This window comes from Carettochelys insculpta, chromosome 16 (genome assembly GCF_033958435.1).
Source record: "Carettochelys insculpta isolate YL-2023 chromosome 16, ASM3395843v1, whole genome shotgun sequence".
NCBI classification, from domain to species: Eukaryota; Metazoa; Chordata; order Testudines; family Carettochelyidae; genus Carettochelys; species Carettochelys insculpta.
Genome location: NC_134152.1, coordinates 24,386,128 through 24,412,259, shown reverse-complemented (window position 1 = coordinate 24,412,259; position 26,132 = coordinate 24,386,128). Strand labels below are relative to the sequence as shown.

The 26,132-nt window shown below is 43.3% G+C and overlaps 2 protein-coding genes across 5 annotated transcripts in view; one reads left to right on the top strand and one right to left on the bottom strand.

Moving 5' to 3' along the window:
• Nucleotides 1–7,370, bottom strand: part of TRRAP (transformation/transcription domain associated protein) — a 170,515-nt gene extending 163,145 nt beyond the window's left edge. For all 4 annotated transcript variants that reach the window (XM_075010296.1, XM_075010297.1, XM_075010298.1 and 1 more), the window contains exons 1-7: nucleotides 7,342–7,370; nucleotides 6,745–6,841; nucleotides 5,555–5,710; nucleotides 5,143–5,192; nucleotides 1,853–1,963; nucleotides 1,115–1,219; nucleotides 308–391 (exon numbers count right to left, since the gene is read on the bottom strand). In XM_075010296.1, coding sequence (XP_074866397.1) covers nucleotides 308–391; nucleotides 1,115–1,219; nucleotides 1,853–1,963; nucleotides 5,143–5,192; nucleotides 5,555–5,654 — 450 coding nt within the window. In that variant the 5' untranslated portion in view covers nucleotides 5,655–5,710; nucleotides 6,745–6,841; nucleotides 7,342–7,370. The remainder of the gene's footprint in view (nucleotides 1–307; nucleotides 392–1,114; nucleotides 1,220–1,852; nucleotides 1,964–5,142; nucleotides 5,193–5,554; nucleotides 5,711–6,744; nucleotides 6,842–7,341) is intronic.
• A 2,309-nt stretch (nucleotides 7,371–9,679) lies between these two features.
• Nucleotides 9,680–25,883, top strand: TMEM130 (transmembrane protein 130). The gene is made up of 7 exons (XM_075010763.1): nucleotides 9,680–9,908; nucleotides 13,787–13,958; nucleotides 15,974–16,143; nucleotides 17,690–17,774; nucleotides 22,586–22,788; nucleotides 24,515–24,627; nucleotides 25,312–25,883. The coding sequence occupies exons 1-7, from the start codon at nucleotides 9,827–9,829 to the stop codon at nucleotides 25,498–25,500; spliced, it is 1,014 nt and encodes a 337-aa protein (XP_074866864.1). The 5' UTR covers nucleotides 9,680–9,826; the 3' UTR covers nucleotides 25,501–25,883.
• The last annotated feature ends 249 nt before the right edge of the window (nucleotides 25,884–26,132 follow it).

Below are 26,132 nucleotides of genomic sequence, written 5' to 3'. Positions count from 1 at the left end.
CTAGAACAGTAGACTGTTACTCTGCTGCAATAAATCAAGTCAGATGGCTCATAAGTATTGAGAGCAAAGCTGATGCTGCTCCACAGTAAAACCATCAAGAATATGAGCCATGGCACAATCCTCACCTGAAGCATTGATTCTCAGGAAACTTTTTAAAATGCAGGATATCCGCATATCACATTAACTCCTCTCTATCACGGAATGTGGCACAAAGATTTTAATCAATTAAATATGCTATAAAGAGACAAATTCAGGCAAACATCACCTAAAGTAAATTTTCTATATCACATAATAAAATACAACTTACTTCTTGGGTAATTGGTGGTCGAAACTGTTTGTGTAGTTCAATAATTATTCTCAAACAAATAAGTACATTTTCTTCATTCTCAGTCTGGAAAACATTTATTTAATTAGTCTGTTGTTCTCTTAAACAACTTCAACTTAAATTGTTTATGGCCCTAATTTAACCTCAGCCACCTAAAAGTTTCTGCCCAATATTAACTTCCACCAAGAAAACATCTATTTTAGACATGTTACTTATCAAAACACAGTCTTGCAATCTGTGTATATGGCTATCCCATTAAAATGTCGATGGAAATATTGAGGCTGTACCCTAGGTAAGATTAGGCCTCAATCCCACAATCTACTTTAACTAGGAAGACCCCTTTGCAAAGCCCCCATTGATTAATCCAAGTCAACAGGGCTCCTCACAGGCACAGTGACCCTTTCATACAGGAGCAGGTTATACTGGGCCTCGTTACACAAATAAGCATCTGAATGTGGAGGGCGTGGGGGATGGCAGAGGAGATTTAAAACAGGCCATGAACCTCTCCTCTTTACTTATGTAAACCATTCTTTCCTAACATCTTACCTAGAGTAAGCTATCAGGAACTGTTACAGTGAAGACTAGTCAACTGCCCAACTTCTCCAGTCCCAACAGCGCAAAAAGTGCAATTAGCAGCAATGGAACAAACCCATCCAAAAGTCCATTCTGAATATTATCTAACTCCAACCATCCGTGCAGTCAGAACTCTATTTTTGGGAGGGAGGATAAAGAAGAGTCTCTCTAAAAATCTGAAGCCCAGTTTTAACAATGTGAAGTAAATAAAAATACCTCTAGAAATCTAAACATCACAGACAAAACATTTTTGGTATGGGGACGAAGATGTTCATTTGTTGGTATTCGATGAATTATTTCAAGAACTAGTTTTCGCAATTGCTGTAAATAAAAAAAGATGGCTATTAGAATTTAAATCAAAACTTTGTAAGGACAATCCTTAAATCATTAAAAAAAAGATTTCTTTTACAATTTAATAGTACCTTATTATGTTAATTCACTAACATGACAAACCATAGGCTTTCTTTCTTTATTAAAAAAGCTCTTTTCCCAAACAGATTAAATGCATACATAAGAATACCTAATACTTTCTTCTAGTGTTCAAATATTTGGCCATAAACGATGGCACAAATTTAATTTGTATTCTTAATTTGCAATTTAAATTACCAGAATAGTTTATCATTAACTATTTTACAGTAAAGCTTCAAATTTTGCTTTCAACTCTAAAATGCAAACTGGTCAGTTGTGACCATCTCTCAGTAACAGACCATTGTAACATGTACACTACTGCTAAATGATGGGAGAAGAGATCAATATACCTACTTGCAAAACAGAATGGCCAACTTTATTTAACAAGTGTTGTATTGAGAACAGTACAGACTTTCAATTCTCCCTCTTCGTACAATATAGCCTATATTCAAAACCAACTTCGCTCCCTCAACTCTCTCTTGAAATGCATGCCTGTTTCTGAATAAGTAAGTTCAAACTGCACAAAAGATAACGGTTGCTGTGTACCTGTGCTGGTTTCTCCTGCAGAAACTGCACTTCTCCATCCTGCAGAAAGGTGAGAAATCGAGGGATGATGTGTTCTAGGAACGTAGAATACTGAGGGGATGATGTCACATTCTAATCATTAAAATAAACAGAAAAAAAGATGTCTTTAAGCACACAAATATTCTCATTTCAAGGGTGATTTAACCAATTACTTGTAATACACATGCTACACAGGCTTCCATCAACATACAGAAGTTATACGCCACTTGCCACTGAGAAAGCATTAGCAATCAACCACCTTCTAACAAGAAGGAAGTTAAAATTGACATTAAAATTAATAAAATTGAACATAGGAAAAATACACCAGAAAGGGAAGGCTGACACCTTAAACTCTCATCTAAAAAAATACCTTCTGAAATACTGTAAGTGTTACCATTTCAAATGAAAGGGCTGACGAAAATTCCTGAGTGCAGTGAACTCACTAGTTCAATGACATTGAAGTCCTCTCGTCTAAGTACACCAGACCCTCAATTTACGTGAGGGTTCTGTTCCCATACACCCTCGTGTAACCCAAATTTTGCATTAGTCGGAGGCTGCTTTTTCCCCAGCAGAACACACATTCTGGAGCTGGGGAATCAGTGGGAGTACCTGGAGCTCCTTTTGCAAAGTAAATTCTGGGGCTGAGGAGGGCAGTTGGGGCAGGTTAAGCCTGACAGTGGGTTGGGGCCATGGAAGAGGGGCAGGGGAGTTAAACCTGGGGTGGGTTAGGGCAGCAGAGGGGCATGGGGGTGGAGTTGAGCCAGAGCCATGTAGGAGGGGAATTGCGGCAGAGTTATGCATAGAGTGGTGAGCCAGGCCACATGGGGATTGAACCGGGGCAGGAGGTTGGAAAGGGAGGCAGGTGCAGTGGGGCTGAACCAGGGGGAGGATGAACTAGAGCCATGCGCCGGGGAAGGGGGGTGTTGAAACAGAGCTGTGAACGGATTGAGCCAGAGCTATGCAAGCCGGGGGTGGGGGGTAGTGAGTTGGCCACACGGGGGTTGAACCAGGGCAGGAGAATGGAACCGGAGTCACATTTGGAGGGTTTGAACCAGGGTGGGGGGAAGGGGGTGTTGAGCCGGAGCCAGATGCAGGCATGAGCCAGAACCCTGCGCAGGTGGTGAGTGGGGTTGGGGGGCGCTGAGCCGGGGCCAGTGTGATGTTGAGTTGTGCTTAATTCGCGTTAATGTGAGTTAAGGGCAATGTGAAATCATGCATTTTGAGGGCTTACTGTACAGACTACAGGTAGTTATTTTTGTGGTACATACATCTGCAGAAAAGTTAGAATTAATCTTTTCTATTTCTTTCTATTGTGAAGACTAAGCTTATGCTGCTGTTTTGTTTGCTACGAAGTTGGGAACAGCAGAAGCGGAGCAAGCTGTTTCCATTTGTAAGTGCAGCACTTAAATTCAGAAGCCTAGTTTAGCCATCCTAAGTTTTACTTGGAAATTCTCAGCTATATTCAACAAAACATTATTATTAGGTAAACTTCCAAAGTATCCCAGAATGTCTCTAACAAGTATTTAGATTAGGCACAAACAAAAATGCAGCTCTTTACCAATGTATAGTGAAAACTTTGAACAATTTATTCACATTCATTCATATGTACACACACTTACAGAACATGTTTTACAGCCAGTTCATTTTAATCTAAGCGCTCCTAATTTTATTATTTGGTTTGTGGTAGTTTAGAGGCCCCAGTCATAAGCCAGGAGGATCCCACAACACTAGGCCTTGTGCAAAGAGAGTCTCTGCTCCCAAAAGATTTTGCAATGCCAAGTGTAAGGCAGCATGTTGATATAACAGGACTACCACAGAGATATACATTTTAAAAGTTGTTGAGATTAAAATGGACATTTATCAGCTGAGCCTCAGCAACAGAAGCAGGAACTGCAGGCCTCCTGCTCCCTTCCAAAAACTAAGGCCAGGTATACACTATGGTGACAAACTGATTTGAGACACACAGCTCTAGATTTGACTTACGTAGCTGGGGCTGACATATCATAAATCGACTTTTCCTACCATCCCCACAGTGGGAAGTCCAGGGAGAAACTATCCCATCAACCTCCCTTACTCCTGGTGACAGTGAGGAGTACCAGGGTTGAAGGTGGAGCCCTGACAGTTCAATTTAGCATGACCTCACTAGACACGCTAAATCGCACACCTGAAAATGGACCATCACCTCGTCAATCTTCCGTTTAGTGTAAATGTACTGCAGGAATTCAGGCTGCCACTGCTCCCCGCAACACACTGAAGGGGTCACTCAAGAGAAAACACCACACAACACCTGACAGGCACTAAATCCATAGGGCTTGCTAGTCCCACCAACCAGCGCAAACAGAAAAGGGTCAGTGCTATCTCCCTCATTTCACTGAAGTCCACAAGGAATATATCCACATGTGACAACTCATCCTCGCCTCTAAACCTTTGCATAAGTCAATCTCCCACCTGAAAAAAAAAAAAACCCACACCAAAAATACTACCTACACACAGCTTGCTACTTCAAGTTAAATGTGTTAAATCAAATGTGCACCTGGACTTAGACAAACCATTCCACAGACAAGTTGATCAGGTTACATGGTAAGCACTGAAGAGGTCTACACTACAAAGTTCTGTCGACAGAAGTCACTGTCAGACTTTTGCCAACAGAACTTCTGTCTTTAGAAGACATTCACACCTAATGGGGGGCCCTCTGTTGACAGAGAGTGGCCAGACTGCTCAGCCCTCTGTCAACAGAACAGCCAACCACAAGCTCTGCAAACACAGCTGCCCGGTGAACCAGAAGCCCCTCTGTCAACAGAGCTCCCCCACCACCCAAGCATCTATACTACTTTTCTGTCTACATATGCCTCACACTTTCAAGACAGAACTCTGTTGAGAACACTGCTGCATTCTGTTGACAGATTCTAGCCCAAACTCATTTGTAGTGTGGACGCTCCCTAGTTTTGTTGACAGAAAGCCTCTTCTGTAGTCAAAACTTTGTAGTGTAGACACAGCTTTAATCTCTACATTACCACAGGACTCCCGGTTGATTTGTTTGTTTTGTTTGTTTTTGTTTTACAGATACAAACTAACATGGCTATCCCTGTGAGAATAAGTTTCAAGACAGATGTAAGACATGCTAAAAAATGAAATAAGGGTTTCGTTAGTTAAAAACATATAATAATTAAGTAAACAATAACACAAGACCAGAAATCTATATGGTATATGCAGTAACAGACAACAAATATTGCATTTAGATCATTCAAGAAATAAATTAGTTTTGCAATTACCTCAAAATTCTCACTAACTTCTTGCATCATTTTCAATTTTGTTTCATCAGCTGAAAAATTGCAAATTCAAGTGAAAAATTAAATATGTGACAAAAGCCTGACAAATACCATCAAGCATACACATACAAAAGAAGCAATCAGATCTTATCAGTTTAGCTATCATTGCCCAGTTGTAAGGTACACATTCTCACAATCACACAATTTCACACTCACACTTCAGACTCTCACATTTCTATGGCTCAAGAAAATAATGCTCATCATTTTGCTTCTTCAAACTATCAAGAATAAAGGAAATGTTAAGCAAACTCCATTCCAGGTTACCAACCAACTCAATAGAAAACATTACAGGACACTATGAAGCAAATGAGTAAAGAAGATTTACATTTCCTTACAAAATGGAAAATAAACTTACGTGTATTAACATCTGTTAGAGCAGCCACAAACTGGAGGTATTTCTTCATCAAAGTGGTTTGGTCAACCACTGTGGGTCCTTGTGTCGAAACAAAGGCCATTTTTCTTTTGGACCAAATGAGAGTATATTAAAAACCTGAAAAAAAAATCAGCCCACCTACAAAAACAAAGCAAAAAATAGTGTATATATGATTGCTTACTGGTGATTTAATCCTACAACATTTTATGTTAAAGAGGCAATATCAATTTAAAAATTGTATCTGACACATTTAAGCCTATAACTGCAACTCATAACATCTAATTAACTGAAACAATCAGAAAAATGGTTCCCTCATCTTTTCCACAATTGTATATAGTCAGCTTTCCCTCTTCTTTGTATGGGTCTACCAAATGGGGATAGTAACAGTCTAAAAAGTTAAGAAAATAGAGTTGTAAAGCCACAAAAAAGTAAGTGAACTCAGAGGTGGGAGCACAACAGAAAAGAAGTTTAACAATACTATTAACTTGATTAAAAGTCCTATGGCACCTTATAGACTAACAGATATTTTGGAGCATAAGCTTTTATGGGTAAAGACCCGCTTCATCTTTGCCCATGAAAGCTTATGCTCCAAAATATCTGTTAGTCTGTAAGGTGTCACAAAACTTCTTGCTGTTTTTGAAGATAAAGACTAACTTGGCTACCTCTCTGATATTTAACTTGATTGGATTCCAACTTGATAATATCATTTTAAGTTCCTCTCAACAGTGTTTCAGGGTACCTGAAGCAAGCTTTTCAACACACGATCTGAGTTTCCAATATGCAGTAAAACTTGAAAGCAGTAAACGTTCAGTTGGTTTTGGTTTTCATTGTATGTCACAGTGCTTTAATGCCAACTTCACTGCACAACCCATGCTTATTTTCTGTCATATCTGACATCTTAACTGGGTTTAGCTTTCAGATCAATGTAGGTTTAAAAAAAAAACATACTGCATTTTTTTACTACACCTTTCATCTTAAAATCACTTTGCAAGTGTTTATTAATGTCACAAAACTCCTGTAAAGTTCTGTGATGTCTTTGTGACAACTGGTCTACCCATTTTACAGATAAGGAAGCCCTGGGGAACAGAGTGTGTCTGTGATTTGTCCAAACACAGTGGCAATTCATGACAGCACCTGTAGGAAAAGCTTTCTCTACTATTCTCTAAACTTACCTTCTCTGTTTTGGTGTCTCTCTCCTGACTGAGGGGGACACTTTCCCTCTGATTGGCCTCCATCTATGCAGACCCCATTCCAGCTAGTGTTCTCACCCTGTAATTATGTGAATCATGATACTGATTTTAAAAACATGCCCGAAGGCAATATTGGATCCAGCTCCTTCTACCAGCCTGGTTTTCCTCTCAGGTCCAAGCCCTTGGCACCTTTGCCATCTCCACAATGGTTCAGGCCAGAGCTCCTGACCCTCCACCCTCAGATTGTGCAGCCCAGCGGGCTAAGCCTACCCAGCTCTCAGATCTTTCACCGCAACCAGGACAGGGTATCCCCATCCCGCCCATACCCAGATGCCCGCCCGCCGCACTAAGGAAGATACTCGCCTCTCCCCGCTAATGCTAGAGTAGGGAACGCCCCTACACCCACCACTATATCCCTCTACACACGGGGGGTGGGGGGGGGATAGCCACGGCCACCACCAGCCACAGGTTCTCCCCCTCCCCCGGTTCCGCCCCAGTCTCACCTCCCCCCCCCCCCCCGACACGCGGCCCAGTTCCCGGGCTCCCTCCCTCCAGGCCGGAGCCCGCCCCGGGCCTTACCACCCCCGCCGATCCGCCGCTCGCAAACCTCTCCCGGGCCGCCCTCCAACCTGAGGCCGCAGCCGGCGCAGCGCACCGACGCCCACCGCGCGACGGAAGCTGACGAAGTTCAGTTCCGGCCGCCGGTGCCTGCGAACGGCTTCGCGCCCCACCCCCTGCGCCGTGCTGCCCCGCCCTCGTCCCCCAGCCCCTCCCTCTCCGACCAGAGGTCTCCTCGCACCCTGGGGCCCATACGCTCCGAACCTCCCAAGCCAGAGCCGGGCACCGGGCTTTCAGCCCCGCCCAGCCCAGCCCAGCCCAGCCTGGTCCCTCGAGCCCCTCCACGCGCCCCCCTCTCCCTGCGCCCATGCTGCGGCGCTTGGCAGGTGCCAGTGGGGCCCGCTGTGACCTCCCGCGCATTGCGGCTCCCTTGCGGAGCATCCGCCCTACTGTTAAAGCCACAGCCTGAACGGACAGGCGCAGATAAACCACGTAGGAGGGGCAGCTTGTCCCCCAGGGACAGTCTCATCTCCCCGTCAGCTACATTGAATCACCACAGTCACCCTGGCAGATCACCCTAGTTTATAATGGATCATAACTTCTTAGCAGTAATATTCTTAGGCACCTTTGTAAGTCCACTCCTGTCCATCCGATGAGGTGGGTTTTACCCAGGAAAGCTTATGCCCTAATAAATCTGTTACTCTTCGAAGTGCTACAGGAGTCCGCCTTGTTTTTACAAATACAGACTAACATGGCTATCCCTCTGAGGGCACCTCAAGACTTACCTGAAGATTAAAGGTCCAGAAGTCAATCTTCAGGGGTTTGATTTAGATGCCTCACACGGACATGCAAAACCCACCCCCGAGGGCACCCCATCAACCAGGGTACTCCTATTAGGGGGAGTACCCTGGCTAATGGGTGCTCTGATGTCCAGGAGTCATGAAGAGTAAGGGAAGTTGACGTGAGAGTTTCTCCCACTGACCTCCAGTAGTCAGTGGAAATTTGACTTACGGTGTATCAATTCCAGTTACACAATTCTCATAGCGCCTCATAGGTCAAATGTCTTTTGTAGCGTAGACTTGCCCTAAGGGTATGTCTTCACAACATCAGGGATTGATCAGGCAAGGATCAATCCACCAGGCATTGATTTATCACATCACTGAAGATGCAATAAATCAATCTCTGAATGCACACCTGTCAATGCAGTTATTCCTGCAAAACGAGAAGAGTAGCAGGCATCAGTGGGCGAGCAGTGCCCCCCGACCTTACCACATGGAAGACACCACAGTAGGTATATTGACTGCAGCAACACAAATTTGCATAGGTGAAGTAGACCAATGATAAAGATAAATGTTGACAACGCCTGAAAAAGAAGAGGTTAAAGTGAACAGTGCTTTGTCCTTCTCTGCTCTAAATACCTAGGTGTAGACAAAAGATACTTCAAAGGATCAAAGACAGTAAGTTTTTCCCGCTAAAAATAAGAGCAGAAAGGGGATGGAAGAGAAACAGACAGCCTGCTGCTGACTGAAGAATGAGCACAGGGGATACAGAAGGTCAAGTACTGGGAAACCCTGTTGGTCGATAATGCATATAAAAGAATTTATCCCACTCCACTTCTTATGCAGATTGAGGTACCTGTATACATTCTTCCAGAGATTGTACTGGACCAAATAGTTCAATTTATTGTAGATTTTTACATCGTGTTTTATACAAAAAACTGTAAGATACACATAGCCAAACATACCAAAATACATTTATTCTATTACCAGAAAGCTGATTTTTGTTTTCAGAAATTTTTGCAGCTCTAGGAGCGTCTCAATGGCCTCCACCTAACTTTTTAAGCCATTGGTTTATACGGGTGTCTAACACCTGTTACAAAATCTAACAATTCTAAATTGGTTAGGGACTGCCAGGATTTGTTGGCTAAACAATATACAGAAGAAATAGCTGTCAGGTATGGATGTAAATATCAATCAAAACAATTAACCAGTTGAGGGATTAAAATTATATCAGCACAGAGCAGCTGGGTCTGTGAGGCAAGTGTGGCTCCAGGTCAGCCTGTACTTCAAAGGCCACTCATGCAAGGCCAGGGCTGGGTTGCCTCCTGCCTGCTTCAGTGCATCCAGGTTCCCACTTGCCCACAGGGACACTCTGGAGCTGCTGTGACCGGGGACCCACTAGCCTGTCGGGGCTGCTCCAGCACAGCCGTGTCTGGGGTCCATCCTGCCCACTCCGCTGCCATGAGTTCAGGGGACTGGACTGGACTTCATGACTTCTTGAGGACCTTTCCAGTTCTAGGAGCCAATTAAAAAAAGAAAAAGAAAGGAAGCAAGAAAAAAAGCAGACAGTGCAGTACACACACATGGCCTCTAGGGGACAGCAGCAGTGGTTGCTTGCTACCCATCTCCTCCCCAGCCTCAAGACAGAGTGGAACCCACTTGGAAGATGAAGTCTGGCTGTCGGAGCTGAACAGACAGCAGCAGCATTTTTGGGGCACTGCCTACAAATGGCCCTGGCTTTTTTCTTCCCATGCATCCTCGAGGTGACTTGCATGGTGCTGTTCCTTTTCCATTGCAGGTCAGCCGCAGGTAAGGTAGAACTGCGTCTTTTCCCAATACAGGGCAGATGAGACAGACAGTCATTAGAAGTCAGCCTGGAAGAAAAGCAGTCATGCTGCTGTAAACACAGAATGAGCATATATTTCCAAGCAAGCACAGAAGCAACTGAGCATTTCTATCTTTTGCATGAAAATAAACGTTCTGTCTGCATTTGAAGCAAAATATGCAGTGTCATTTGTAGCCTATACTATATATATGAAAATAGTCCTGCATTTGCATGGGAGCAGGTTAGATGAGATCTTTTTCCCATTGCTAATTTCTGCTGTGCTAGGCTTCTGTTTCCCTGAAGAGTGATAAAAACCCTACTGTACTCTAAAACTGAAGGAAATGTGGTGGTTAAAGCTCGTAGCTTGAACACTGGTTATTTATGTGGAAGACTTTTTGTGTTTCTTTTCTGGGATGGATCATGTATTTATGATCCTGCTTAAATAACTGGAGCAGGTGTGAAGGAGTTGCACCCCACAAGGACACATTCTCCTTTGGAAGCAGGCAATAATAATTTCTCTGATAGAAGAAAATGGGGGGTTGCAGCTTCTTGTGCCTCTTTCAATCCACAAACTCCAATTAGAGGAGGTGGGGACTGGCTCCTGCTCTGCTCTTGTACCCCGTGACTCACAAATGACTAAGCTTGTGTCTCCCCTTGCTCCTTCCTAGCATTGCTGTGTTGCATCGTACATTAAATGGTATAATGAGAGGTGAGCCAGAAGAGCTGGGTTAAATCCTCCTCTCTGCCACTGATACATTGTGTTGCCTTGTGCTAATCACTTACCTTCCCCTCTCTCAGTTATATTCAATGTTTCCTCCCCGGTTTCTTTTTAATCTTCTCCACTGATTTCTGACATTTCTCCCCATTTTTGCAACAGCAAAATAGAAAGTGAGCCAAGTCTAATTTGCATTGAGAAACTGGAAACATTTCTCTCCGTGTAGGCAGCAGGAAGGAATTCAGTTTTTCTAATTTTGAACCACCATGTTTCTACTCTCAGCTACTGCACAAAGGTTTGGCTTCCCTGCTCCCCTTCTCACTGGCCTTGAGTACAGTAGGGCCAACCTTCAACCACACAGCTCAGAGTACGTATCCAATTTAAGGTGTAAATGTTTCCTTTGAATTAGGGCCCTGGACTGGTTCTTTCCCAGGCAGGGAGAGGTAGAAAGAGGAAGGGTTAGAGGAGGCCTATAAACAAACAAAAAAGTATGTTCCCTTTCATACACAGAAGGCTAAGGGAAAAAGACGTATTTTTCCTGGGTTTAATAAAAGGATGACACCTGTAACACATACCTGGTTTTGGACACAGTACAAAACTGTGCTAAGAGAAACATGGATTAAAAGATGAGTGTAGCCCAGTGGTCAGCAACCCCCATCACAGGTGCCAAGACTGGCACATGAGCCAATTTTTCATCAGCATGTGAGGTGGGAGCACAACCCCCACTTCCTCCCTCATGTAGCTGGGAGTTTGCTCAAAGCCATGTTGCCTGTGGATTAACAAAAGACCAGCTAATGCTACCTACCACCACCTAAATGGTAAAGCTCTGTGTCTTCATTTATTTATTAATGAAGCTGTTGTAAGTAGGACTATTAGTGACTTTAAAAAGTATCACTGGCACTCGAACCGTACACAGATTGCATAAATTACTCCTCCTCCCTCTCCCCTTACCACGTAGGAGTGAGCGGTGCTCATGCAATTTGTGTACTTTTCCCAGGACGAAGAGCAAGTGGCATCCTGGTAGACATGTTTGCTGCCCCTGCCCTCCCAAAGCGGCACCCTGGCCCTTCCCAGCCACAGCAGGGTGGGAGCTGGGCTAGGCTGGGAGGTGCAGCCCTTCTCCGGCAGGCGGATCCCCGCCTTGGGTGGATTCTGAAGCCCCTGCACAGCACTAACTAGACTGCTGCACGGCCACAGGGATGAGACTGGATGGGGGCCAGGGCCAGATGGGGGTTGGGCTGCCACAGCTGGATCAGGGGCTGTGTTTGGATGGAGCCCAGCCCCTAGGTAACCCCCCCTCACCTTAGCTGGCTGGGGCTGCTGGGCTCCAGCCAGATCATGCCACATTCATTGCGGCCCTGACCTAACTCCTGCCGTGGTAGCCCAGCCTCAGCCCCAATCCTGACACTGTCCCCAGGCCCCAGTCACCCAGTCCAGTGCCCCCTCTGGCCAGTGAGCCTCACTTGGGGTACCCCTGCCCTAATCTGGCTGCAGCCCCCATGTGGTTTGTTTTTCCCTGGCCCCCATCTGGCTGCAGCCCCCATCTAGCTGCAGTAGCCCAGCCCCCAACTAGATAGGGCTCTCATCTGGCTACAGCAGCTCAGGCCCAGTACCCATCCAGACCACTTTCAGTCATGGCAGCTTGGACCCAGCCCACATACAGCTAAGGCCCCCATCTAAATGCAATGACCTGGCTCCAGGCCCAATCCTGCCACTGTCCTCGGGCCTCCGCAGCCCAACCCAGTCCTCATCTGGCTACAGCAACCTGGCTGTGGTGCCCTGGCCCCCATCCAGCCACAGCCACCATCCAGCCACAGTGGGTCAGGCCTGATCTCAGCTCCCATCCAACTGTGGTAGCCCAGCCTCCATACTGCCTTGGTCCCCATCCTGCCCCATCCCCAGTCTGACCCCGTCTTCAAGCCAGGCCCAGCCACTGACCCCATCCAACTACAGTGGCCCGGCTGCAGCCCCCGTCCAGCCATGGCCCCTATTTGATCCTGACAGCCAGCCCCGGCCCCTGGCTATTTCCCCCAGCGCAGGTGCTGCTGTGAGGAGGGAGAGCTGGGGGGATTCCTCTCTCCTTGCAGTAGTCCCGGAGCAGCCTCTTTTACCCCAAACCCCTTCCAAACTTGGCCCTACCCCACAGCCTGGATCCTCAGCTGGAGCCCTCATACTCCTGTACCCCAACCTTCTGCTCCAGCCCTGAGCCCTTCATCCCTGGCCACAGACCAGAACCCGCACATCCTTCCCCCTACCCCTCTGTACCAGCCCTGAGCCTCCTCCCACATTAAAAACCCCTTGGGCCCACCCGCACATGAATTTTGTTATGTGCAGCAGCGTGAAGGTGATATGTTGTGCATCACCTCCAAATTGGTGCACATAACAAAATTCATTCCGCTGATGGGTGGGAAAATTAGAGGGAACACTGGCCTGGAGTGACCGGGAAGTACAATTAGTCCTAAATTAAAGATTGTATCATGTCATGATAGCTCCAGGAACTCAAGCAAATCAAGCAACTCTAAGAGGATCCCTAAGCTTGGGCTACAGTCTGAGCCTGAATGGCATTGGCTAGATGCTGCAGTTAAACAGGTTTGCAAGCTTGAAAAGCCCATGAGCTTGAATCATCTGGCACAGGCCAGCTGCAGGTTTTTCATGGTTTTTTAATTGAATTTTAACAATGCATATCCCTCGACCATCTTTCTGCCAAGTAAATATGAGCATAGCATCAATCAGAGACTTGAAATTTCAAACTTCATTATGCTGTTTGCATGGAATCGCTTTACATTGTATAATTGCAGTTTAAATTATTATGGGATTTTGTAAAGCAGTCAGCCATTCACAGTAGTTAAACTTTTTTTTTTCACCTGAATTGAAATCACTGCCCCATTGAAGTTGATAGAAAACTTTTTTTGGACTTAAATGGGGCCAAGATTTCCCCCTGTGGAGTTTATTGCAGGTTGTGTGACTTTGCATTCCTGTCTACCTAAATTTGCCAATTTATGAAATGGATATAAAAATGCTTACCCTCCCTCAGGGTTTTGAGAGATTAAAATAATTAATATGGAAACATAGCTTTAAAATATGTAGGTAATGCTATGCTAGTGAAATAAAGCCTCATTATTCTTCCTTTATCATTGTTTCCTGCAGAGTTTATAATAGGGAATCTTACCGTGGTACAAATAGAAGACAACCGCACATATGTTGAACAAGGGGCTAGTCCTGCCACAGATACTCTGACCCAGATTTCTTTCCTTCTTCATGATCCAAGTAATTATTTCAAGTCAGCATCATTCAGCTACACCTGGGATTTTGGAGATGGGTAGGTCCAGTTGATTGGGGGTTTTGTTTGTTTGTATGCAAAGGCTCTAGATGTTTCTGGTAAGGATGTGCAACACATCCCTACACTCACAATCTTCAGATAGTCTAGGTCAGTGTTTCTTAAACTGTGTTCTGCGGAATACTGGTGTTCCATCAATAACTTGCAGGTGTGCTGCAAGCATTTGAAAAATACACTGCTGGTACAGGTTTGAACCTCTCTCCTCCGGAACTTGACCACTGCAAGACAAGAGAACTTGCTGGACCACAGGAGGTCAATATTACCTAGCACATTACCAACATTTCACTGCTTGCTGGGCTCTTAGAAGACATTTAGGGGTAAATTAGTGCTAAATAGTAACACAGAACACTGAGAGCCAGGACTGGTGGCTGTAAACCAAATTTATGGAGGTGTGGGAAATTTGGCCACACCCATGATAAGTAGTCATCCAGCTAACTAAAATCATGCTGTATTACGGATGTTGCCAGACAAGAGAGTTCTGGATTAGAGAGGGTAAAGCTATATATATGTTCTGTTATTAAAACCAGATATAATGTTACTTCTTCATTGTTATGATACCTGATTACATTATTTCATTTTGTTTTTGCTGCATATGTTGCTGTTTGGGTTTAGGGTTTTTTGGGTTTGGTTTTGTTTTGTTTTGTTTTTTAGTCTGACACTAATTTTAGGTGTTCTGCATAAAAACATATTATTATTTGATATTCTGTGGTTTAAAAAGTATTTATAGTGAGCTACTGATGTGTAGAGGTGTTGAGAGCCAGGTTTTTAGGTTCAAGTTCATAATCAGGCTGTGTCGACACTACAAAAATAACTTTGACGTTGCTTACTTCAAAGTACGACTTCAAAGTAAGCAGCTTAGAAGTAGAGCATCTACACACACCCTACTTTGAAATTAAACTTCAACGTAGGGCATTACTCCATTCCCAGGAATGGAGTAAGGAATTCGAAGTTGGTCTCCCTTTGACGTTAACTTCAAAGTAAGGGAAAAAATGTGTGTAGACTCTCTGCCGGCTACTTCCATGTATTGCCTAACTTCTGCCTAACTTCAAAGTTAACTTTGAAGTTAGTTCCCAGTGTAGATGCATCCTTAGAGAGGCTATGCTATTGCAAACACATTGAGCTGAACAAATAATTGACAATAAACAATATATATGTTTTTTCTGCTTCCAAAATCACTATGAGCAGATTGCAATTTTCTCAAGTGTATTTTTAAATAAATTTGAATAATCTATTGCATTCATTTTCTTGGTTGATATTGAATGGTTACTAGATATTACAAGAACTGGCCATCAATAAATAATTTAGATTGTCACATGGTACTGTTTCTGTTCTCTGATTGGATGAGTGCATAAGCAAGTCTAGAGTATATGTGTGTGTGCGCACATTTCAGATTTGATTTCTATAAAGAGAGGCCCATTTATTTTATTACAGAATTTAGTTTGCCTCTGCTACCCCCCACTTTAATGAATACAATGAAAGAAACATTAGATCATCGCTACTACTCTTTCTAACTGTGGGCCATAAATGATATTTAGGGATGACTGTGCCTTTGTTTTCCTTGAAAAACTTAAAGCATGAGTGGGGAACCCCCAGCTTGTGGTCTGGAGCTGGATCATGGTTTGCCTGGATCTGGCCCCAAAGGCTTTTTTTTTTTCCTGTCCATTAGGGGATCACATCACTGAGGGTTTTTTGTTTTGTTTTGTTTTGTTGGCTTTTTGCCCCCCTCTTTTTTTTGCCCCCCAACTGTTTTTTCTGTGGGTCAGAAACACCTGACCCAAAAAAGGTGCCTCACCCTGACTTAAAGTAAGAAAACACACTGGTGGGCCTTATTCTGATCTTCTTTCCACCTGCAAAACTCTATGAATTTTTGGGGAGTTATTCCTGATTTACACTGCAGTAACGAGATGACTCAGGCTTTCATGGACCTAAAATCTCTGATGCAAGAAGTTTCTGAACAGAGTTGATGCTGATTCTGAATCTCTTCCTGCTTCTCATAGAACTCAGCTGGTAACTGAAAAACCTGTTGTCTCCTATCATTGTGCTACTGTGGGAAATTGCGAGGTACATCTCAAAGTTGTAGCAGAGTGGGAGCAAACTGAGAACACCACACATGAAAGAAAGATTGTGCAGAAAACGGGAGATTTCACCACCAAGTTGGAGTTGCTGGGTAATTTAAAATGGCTTTGGATGCACAAAACAGATCTTTTTGCATAGATACGCACAAGCTGTAGTAAAATGTAGTTTCTAGAACTTAAACATCATAATTAAACAGAATATGGAGCTCTTTATAAAAACATCGTCTTAGATCTATGGCTTGTTAACAGAGCTAGTCAGTTTTTATCAAATGACAATTTTATTACTAAAATATTGTTTTAAAATGTGCAGGAAAAGCTGTCATTTTCAAAATTTTCATTTTTAATGAAATTAGTAATAAGGTGTATAGTCTAAATTTTTTTCATAACTGTTATCAAAGTTTTTCCAGATTTCAAAATCCTGCTTTTTGGTAAATGAAATTTTTAAGGTATTTGCAAAAAATCGTTGCAAAATATAAAATTTAAACTCTAAAATATTTTGAATGTTTAATCATTATTTTTAAAATGTTTATTTGTTTTTGCTTTTTTTAATTTATATTGATTAGCTCTTTTGTTTGCTTTGGCACCTCAAGGCCATAGCAATGAGTAAGTCATAAATTCATGAAATTTGGCTTGGCATAATTTGATTCTTATTTTTGTTAATTTCAGCAGATAATATCAGTGTTCATTTTTAAGCATTTTTGTAGATGTTCAAAGATTTACATTTTCACACATGCAGGAAATTATTGGGAGGAGGTTCAGACAATGCCGGGGTTAGATCATAATTATTTAATGACACTAGCCTATATGATATAGCAACGAAGGGTCCTGTGGCACCTTATAAACTAACAGAAAAGTTTTGAGCATGAGCTTTCATGAGCAAAGCCTCACTTCATCAGATGCTGGTCGTGGAAATCTGCAGGGCCAGGTATAAATAAGCCAGAGCAAGGGTGGGGATAACAAGGTTAGCTCAGTCAGGATGAGGCTTACTACCAGCAGTTGATCTGGAGGTGTGAACACCAAGGGAGGGGAAGCTGCTTTTGTATTTAGCCAGCCATTCACAGTCTTTGTTTAATCCTGAGCTGAGGGTGTCAAATTTGCAGATGAATTGTAGCTCAGCAATTTCTCTTTGGAGTCTGGTCTGGAAATTTTGTTGCTGTAGGATAGCTACTTTTAAGTCTTCTACTGTAGCTAAAGCTTATAATGGTTAAATCACAAATTCCAATGTCATACTGTCAAAGTATACACAGTAAATATTCTAAAATCAAACTCCAACAATGTTTCAAGTAGTACTTTTCTTACTTTGCCTCTCTATGAATTTTAATGATCAGTAAAGAAAATATTATACCTATTTGTTGGTATGATGAAATCATCATCTATTGATAAAATGTAATCCTTTTAACCCTACATAAATTATATAAAATAATCAATTGCAATTTTTAAAGACAGGTGATAAAACATATTGGTTGACCTGAAGTTACAACATTTATTAAAGAGGGAGAGAGAGAGATTGTATCACTGATGTAATTAAAATAAGCCATCATAGAAAAGTACAGAAACATTAAACATGTATTGGAAAAAAAGAAATGGTTTTTGACAATGAAACCACAGTTTCATGACTTGTCATTCTGTCCTTTCCAGATGCTGTTAAAAGTATAAATGTCATAGGCCCCAGAAAGACTCATGTAATGGAAAATTTGAATTTATCTCTACATATCAATGGCAGGTAAGTAACACACAAATATCCTTTGCTGTAGAAAACTATGGGTATTTTATTCTGACTTCTCAAGCATGTAACTCTTTGCATGCAGCAGAATTACTCCCTAAAAGATTTATTTTCTATATACAAGATTTTTAGAGCAAGGAACAAGTTATGTGCAATAGTATCATTGCATGACTTGTTCCTGAGCTGAAAAAATCTCTCATACTATAATAGGTTGCAAGAATATGGATTATTAATAAATAGCTTTTCTCTTCAGAGCACAGCGCTTTACAGCACAACACAAATGCTAATGACAATGAAAGAGGAAGGTGAGAAGAGGAAAGGAGGGCAGTAAAAGGAAGAAAAATAAGGGTCTTTTTAAAGTGTGCTCTGAGCTTTTTTCCTCATTGATTAGGGTGACCATCCATCCCATTTTTACTAGGACAGTCCCTTACTTAAGCTGTCTTACAGGCTTAAGAAATTGAGCAAATTGTCTCATATTTTGCAGGGCTCCTGCTCCCTGGCACTTGGTGTCTCAGGGTGGCAGCCTCTGCTGCCAGCTAGTTCTTTCATGGGGTGGCTCCTTTGTTCACTGGTGCCCTGCACCTTGGGGCAGCAACTCCTGCTGCAGGGGAGCTTCTTTGTGGGGCAGCTGCCCCATTCCCCAGCACCCAAGAGTGGCAGCCCCCATTGCTGGCAAGCTCTGCCACAGGGCAGTTGCCTCGTTCCCTGCTGTCCCGTGCCTAAGGGAAGCAGCTCCCATTGCCACAGAGTCCCTCCATGGGTTGGCTGGCTCATTCTCCTTCATCTCGTGCCTCAGGGAGGCAGCTCCTGTTGCAGGGAAGCTCCTCACCTGGGTGGCTGCCCCGCTCCTCTGTGCAGCAGCCCCTGCTGCCAGGGTCCCTGCCACAGGGTGGCTGCCACATTCCCTGGCTCCCCTGTCAGGAAGCTGCAAACCCCCTATTTTCAGCATCCCTCACCAGGAGGATGCAGAGCCCACATCCTCTGCTCCCCACATTGGGAGGCTGAGGAGCCCCTATCCCTGGTGCCTCACTGTGGGGCAACAGTCTACGTCACTGAGGAGCCCTGACATGGGATAGCAGGTTCTCATCCCCAGAGGCTGGTGTCCCGTATTTGACATAGGGCAATGTGGTCACCTTATCATTGATTTCCATCACTAAAACAACTAAAGCAACCTCCACACCACATGTAGTGCATATTAAGCAGGACCAGGGCAGATATTAGGGGTGGGAAGTGTAGGGTGCACTCACAGCCAGCCAACACCACAAGGTAAACCAGGCAAGAGGAGTCTGAGTGGCAGCAAACTCAGAAGGGGAGGAGTGAAAATGTGCATTGCACCATGGGAAAAATGGAGACTAGTGAAGAAGATAGCAAAAGATGATTGATTCTATGGAGGAAAGAGTGCAAAGTTTTTTCCTGCATCTTTTCCAAGTGCACTATATTAGTGCGTTTAGTGGTGCATTGGAAATAACAGCTTAAGGCTGTAAGAACACAAGAGCAGCACACAGAAATTTGTACTTATCTATCGAGCTGCGTGGCAGTCTGAGTGAAGTCTTTTCAGATGGCAAAATTGTTTTGAAATGGCTCGTTGGAACACTCAGCAGAATCCTGCATCTCCAGAGGGAGATACTTGTATAAACAAACTTTAAATGTATCCCACAGGAAGGAGTCTTCCTCCAAGTGAGTGAGGCTTGCAGGTCTCCCTGTGAGGGCTAGCTGAGTTGATACAGCCCTGCTGTGTGCCTTGCAAATGAAGGGCAGTAGCACTAGTAGAGGTATATCTGAAGCTGCTCCCAGACTAGGCAAAGTAAGTCAACTGCAAAAACGCAGTTCTAGCTATGGCATTTGCATAGCTAGAATCAACATATCTGTGCTCAGCTTATTTAGCTGTCCTTGCTGAAACTGTCGGGTCGACCTTCCTTTGTCCTCACATCTTGCAAGGAATGTAGGGGTTGACCGCAACCCCGGGAGGTCGATTACGCACATCCCTACCAGCCGTGTGAAATCAAACCCTGGATGATTGACTGTGAGCAGGTCAATCCTCCAGGCTAGTGTTGACATAGTCTAAGACTCCTACCAGGTGCCCAAACTTTGTGACACCAGGATGTCTCTGATGATTTGCATGAACATAAGCCATGCTCTATGGAACCAAGCAGGACTGTTCACATACTGTTCATAGGTTTACACATTTGCAGGGTCAGGGCCTTCATTGCATGCAAATTAACATAAATTGTAAAATAAAATGTTTGGCAAGTTATTGTTAGACCCCTGAAACTGGTTTTAGAATGAACAACCCAACCACAGACTAATCTCTGGTGGAAGACGTAAAGTACCAACACATTAGAAGGAATATGGAGTGATAAAAACCAGCACTGCCTGATAAATAAACTGGTCAAATTAAAATCTGACCTGCGGGATGGGATTTTTATGTCAGAAGCAGAACACAAAGTGAACCAAACGTGAACTGTCTTCTTCCCTCAGTAATGAATGTGCTTCAGGTTGAAGGAATGGGATGCTGATACAAAGGATTAAGAAAAGTTAAGTTTATCCCTAGAATCAAAGTCCAGAAAGCAGCAGATGAGCCTCTGCAGCAGCAAGTAGAGCAAAGTTCTGAAAAATGTAAATAGAGAGCACAAGCAAAACAGAGTAAAAAGCTATATGGCTGCAACATGGTGGTAGTGTTGGTATACTTCAATGTATTTCTAGCAAATCAAGAGCATTCTCACATCACTTTATGATGCAGCTGTGATTTGTGAACTCAAACTTTATTTACATTTCGTCAAGCCTTTAATCCAAATAGTTGTTTTGAGCTCATCTGTTGCTCTTTTATAGTCTTTTTATGAGCAGAGAACATACATGAAAATCCTGGCTGGGTCACAGAAACATAGACATTGCCCTCTCATTGTCCAAGGAACCAGAAGAATAACATGTTCTGATCTCTGGGAAGGAAGTCCATCTCTGCTGACCTGGTGGGGGAATGGATGGAAAACATAGAGAGATGTGTCTATAATGTCATTTTGCCTTTTGTGCACTTTGTATGCCAGTGGTTCCTTAAAGCACTTTATAAAACATACATACTCATGGGGCTCCTTTCACTGGCCACTGAAATCCAGCTACATTTGGGGATGGATAAAGCAAGTGTTTAAGGACTAGCCAAAGGGAGCTGCAAAGGTGGTGCTTGCAGGTGTGGGCAGCACACAGAGATCCACTGTCTCCTCCCCCCCCCGCCACCCCCGCTAAGAGATGCACAGAGATGTGCTGTCAGTCAACCACTTCAGAGAGTAGCATGGGGCCATGGCCTGCAGGCAGCCTGCCTGCGACTTGCTGTGCCAGCCTGGAGTTGTCCATTTAAAGTGCCTCCTGGCCACAGCCTGCTCCTTACACCCCGCCTCTCAAACTCCAACCCATTGCCCCAGGTCAGAATCCCCTCCTGCACCAAACTCCTTCCCAGACCCCATGCCTCCTCCTGCATCCCAACCCCATACACCGGCCTGGAGCCTCCTTCTGCACCAAACTTCCTCCCAGACCCCACACCCCACCCCCTTACCTCAGGCTCAGCCAATGCACAGCTGTGTTGAGAATGTTACACTGACTGTGACAATCCCTGATGGATTTTGGAGCTATAAACTGGGACTGTTATTAATAAAAGGTAAAATTCATGACATGTCCAGTGGCATTGATGAAATTAAGTGCAGTGCGACCATATGACCCCTGCACCCAAATTTCCTCCCAGAGTTTGCACCCCACACTCCTCCAGCCCAGCTCCCTGCCCAAGGTTCAGCTCAGAGCTGGCTCCCACATGCGAAACCCAGGCCAGAGTCCGTACTCTGGTGAGTTGTAATAATTTAAATACGTTCAATTATTATTAGTTGATAAATTCAAACTTTATTCAAACCAATTTTAAACTCAATTTAATGTAAATATGATAAACAATTCATGCAATATGCCTGAGAATGGGTGACTGTGTAATGTTTTGGTGACAACTAAATGTACGGGCAAAGGTTATATTTACACTGAGGAGCTATTTTGGGATACCAAGGTATCCCAAAATAGTAACTCTGTGTCTAGGAAACATGCCCAGTATTTCATTTCAAATTATATTTCAAAATACCAGGTGCACTATTTTGGCATCCCCTTACACCTTGTTGGAAAAGGAATCAGGGATTCCTTGAATAGCTCAGTATTTTGATGTAGCCTATTTCACATTGAGTTGAAATAGGACACGCAATCTGCGTAGTGCAAATTGCATATCTTATTTCGAGTGAGGGGCACAGTGTAAACATATCCAAACTGTATTGTTAGAGAATAACCCAAGGGGGGTGAAGGGGAACCCCAAATAGGTCCAGTTTATTCCATCACTATTTTGTTTTTGTCATCTGCTACATACCTGCTATATTTGTGTGTGTGTACAAACAGTTTTGCATATGTTGCAGCTCTCAGAGTACGTTGGTCAAAGACAAAAACAAAAACAAAACGAAAAAAAAGACTCTTCTTTGAAAGGTTGCCAATCCCTGGCCTTGCCAATCAGAAACTATCATTCAGATTCTGTACACAGAACTGTCTGCCCCACTAGCCCCTCACACCTTTGCCTGTTAGCCTGTTGCCTTTGCCTATTACATAAAATATCCCTGAGTACATAAGTGTTATGAAGAAGCGTTCCATAGATAACCATGTGTACAGTTACTTAGTTTTCCGATTAGTTCAGTGCAGTATTACTGCTTACACTAACTGTTAATGTTTTCGAAGTTCCTGTGCTATTTAATCCACACAGTCCTATTTTAAATAAATTCACAAGCTTCTACTTGTCATTTCAGCCCTCCTCTCACCTTATGCTGGCTCATAAAGGCAGAATGTATTTCACTTGAAGGGGAAAAGTGCCATCTAGTGGCAATTAAGGGCTCCTCTTACAATTTGAACCATACTTTTCGTAATGCAGGAGAGTACTGTTTCAGCGTGAGAGTGGAGAACACAGTGAACATGTTGCAGATGTACCATGAGATTAAAGTATGGCCAACAGGTGAGACTTTGCTTGAAATATATAGGAAATGCTATAGATATGCCTTTGACAGTGGCTGCTACAAGTTGAACCTTTCTCATCCGGAACTCTGTCTCCCAGCAACATCTGTAATCTAGCATGATTTTAGTCAGCCAGATGGCAGTTATTATGGGTGAGGCCAAGTTTCGTGGGGTCCTATAGTTTGTTTACACCCACCAATCCTGGTCTGAGAATTCTGTGCTGTTAGTTAGCTGTAATTTACCCTTCAATGTCTTCTAAGAGCCCAGTAAGCAGTGAAAATGTTGGTAATGTGCTAGACAATATTGACATCCCATGGGCCAGCAAATTGTCTCATCCAGAACCAGCTGGGTCCTGAGGGTGGTGGATGACAGAGATTCAACCTCTATCAAAAGCTTCAGAACACATTGCAAAAGAGCCTGTTAGCGGACAATTATAGAAACACTAGACCAGAGATGGTTTCTTCCTCATCCTGAGTAGCTGGAAGTTGGCTTCAGCCATATAGATGAAGTTCATATGCACACATTTTTAGTTTAAATTTCCTCTTTCATAAAACTGTAGAAGTTCTACTCCTTAAAATCTTGCTAAGTCTCAGTGGTACCTTGTGGCAATGAGTTCCATAGGATAATTGACTTGCATAAAAATGTATGTTTATTAGTTTTAAATTTCCTGCCTTTAAATTTCACGTTCTCCAACGTTTCCTCTAATTTTTCCCCATCAGTGTGTAGAATAAATTTTATTATGTGCCCCAAGCATGTGTGGATGTGCACCACCAATAGAAACATATGCTGCCCACTACGGATGGCTGAGGGCACTCTGCTGTGCAAATTCGCATGTCCCCTCAGATTTATCTCCTCTCTAAAATAAGCGGTTCCAGTCTTTTTGTTCTTTATATGGAAGTCCTTCTAGGTCTGTAATGATTCTTGTTGCTAATTCCTGCCCCTCTAAACCCCTCCACTCATCAGTCTCTGTTATGCCCTTTTTTGAGAAGCATCAATGCTGAGAAAATGCCTGAAATTCTCAGGCGAAGTGATGAGAGAGCAATTCAAACTCCATGGCCTTTAAGACAATGGCTTACACTGTCAACTGCAAAGCCAATCCATCCCACCTCTCTATCTCATGAGCTTGTGACTGGGGTCCTGCCTGCACCTCTTTCCTGCCCCTGTCAGTTGCATACACACAAACACTTGGGAGATGTATAAACACCTGGCTTAAGTATAGACAATGCAAGAGGACAAAGAAAGGATATTTACAGTCTCCCATGCCACCACCCTGTTCTCTCAAAAGGGCTAGCTGCATTCTGGTCCTCAGTCCCTGGTCTCAGCTAGCCAGCAAAACTGCCAGCTCTAATGATCGCAGCACCTGTGGACTAGACCTGTGACTGAGACTGCCATCCCATTTCAGGTAAGCTGCAAATTTAGGCTGGGTTTGAAACGGTGGCCTAGAGGTTGAAGGTGCTGAATCCCATAAGCAGTTCAGCATTCAAACAGCCCCATCAAGCAGGTTCGGCAGGTTTGTATAATTTTTTTGCTGGTTCCCAGAATGATTCCAAGTCCTGTCATTTACTTTAAATACAGTATTTGGATGAGAGTAAACTATATCTGAGTGTATGTTGCTCTTTCATTCCAGGGTCTTAAAAGTTTCTTCACTTAGAATGTGTGGATTTCCCCTGGCCTGATCTCAATGCATTAAATTATAGTGAGCAGGTTCTCTTGTGCTCTTTCCCCAGACTTTCATCCAGCTATCTTTGCCCTGCCGTGTATTGCTCTGATTTCAGTGATGCTGGGATTTGTTATATATGCAACCTTCCGCAGCAGCTCACAGCAGAAAGATCTTGTGGAGGTATGGGGGTAGCATTGCTTTGCACTGGAAAAATAATTCACAAGTCACCAGATGAATTTCAACCTTCATGTTTTTGTTTTGTTTCTGTTGTTCCTGCTTTCAGATTGCCCACAAGCAGAGGGTGATTTTCTCAGATACATTTGAAATTATTAACTGAATAATTTCAACAAATTATTCCTGGCCTGTAGTTCATTCCACAGCAGGTTGTTGCATAATTCACTATTAGAACCATGCCAAGTGACGTCTTAAGTGACCACTTACACTGCTCAAATTGCACCTGAGGACATATACTGAGGGACCATGTGTGGGTGATTAGATGGAACAAGATGGTGTGATAGTGGGTAGGAAAGTTGGATAGTGAAATAGGACAGGGCATTAGGTAGACTAGTACTAAGTAATCATATAAGCTTGCTTGTAACCTTCAATCTCCTGCCCCATCCTCCTATTTTCTTCTCCAATGGAGTTTTCATTTGTTGTGTCATGTCTATAATTAATATGCATGCTGCTAGGGTCAGAGACCATATCTTCTTAGATATTTAGAAAGCAACTAACATTTCATACAGTTGCATGACATAAATAATAGGGCCATTAAAAGAGAAACAGACTCCAGCAACATTTCTGATGTTTGACTTGCTAGAGCAGCCTCAATTTGAAAGTGACTTCCTCTTTGATTTTGCTTTCCAGGTAGCTGATTTTGATTTTTCTCCATTCTCTGACAAAAATCTCTCTCCTTCCGATTCCAAGTCAAGTTGTGGCCAAATATGCTGCAGCTCCTGTTTCCTCCAGCCACCTCAGGAGTACTGGGAGACTGTCAGAGAGAACCATAGACTCCTCCATCCTTTGTACAAGCCAGTGAGAACTTACACAGTATGAAGGACACAGGTTCATCCGGCTACCTTCACTGCTGACTTTAACTTTTCTCTCACGAGGAGTTAAAAACCAAGTGTTGCATGGATAGTTTATTTTTGCTGGTACACTGAGATTAACTGCTTATCAGGTCCAATGCTAAAGAGTACTTCATCACGTAATCTAAGAGGAAAAAGCCTGAAACACAGTAAAATTTGCTTTGTATAGTTGAATTACACGGGTGTATCGCTTACTCTAGAGAACACTGACTAATTATTCAAATACAGGATGTTACTGTTATGAGGGATGATATGTGCGGCTGTTTCCCAGATCTACTCCCCTTTGTACCTTGTCTGACCTTTCCCTTTCAAGCCCATCTCAATGTTTTTTGTTTCAAAGATGGAAGTGCTCAAGACAAAAAAGTGCTTTTCTCTTTTTTCCCAGCTGTACAGCATTCCTCTTATCAGGAAACAGACTTGGTGAAATGATGTTACTACAGGTTGAACCTTACTCAGCCGGCACCCTAGGGACCTGATCACTGTTGGACAAGAGAATTTGCCGGACCATGGGAGGTGAAAAATATCTAACAGGATTGGCAACACTTTCACCACTTACTGGGCTCTTAGAAGACATTTAGGCTGTGTCTAGATTGAAGAAAT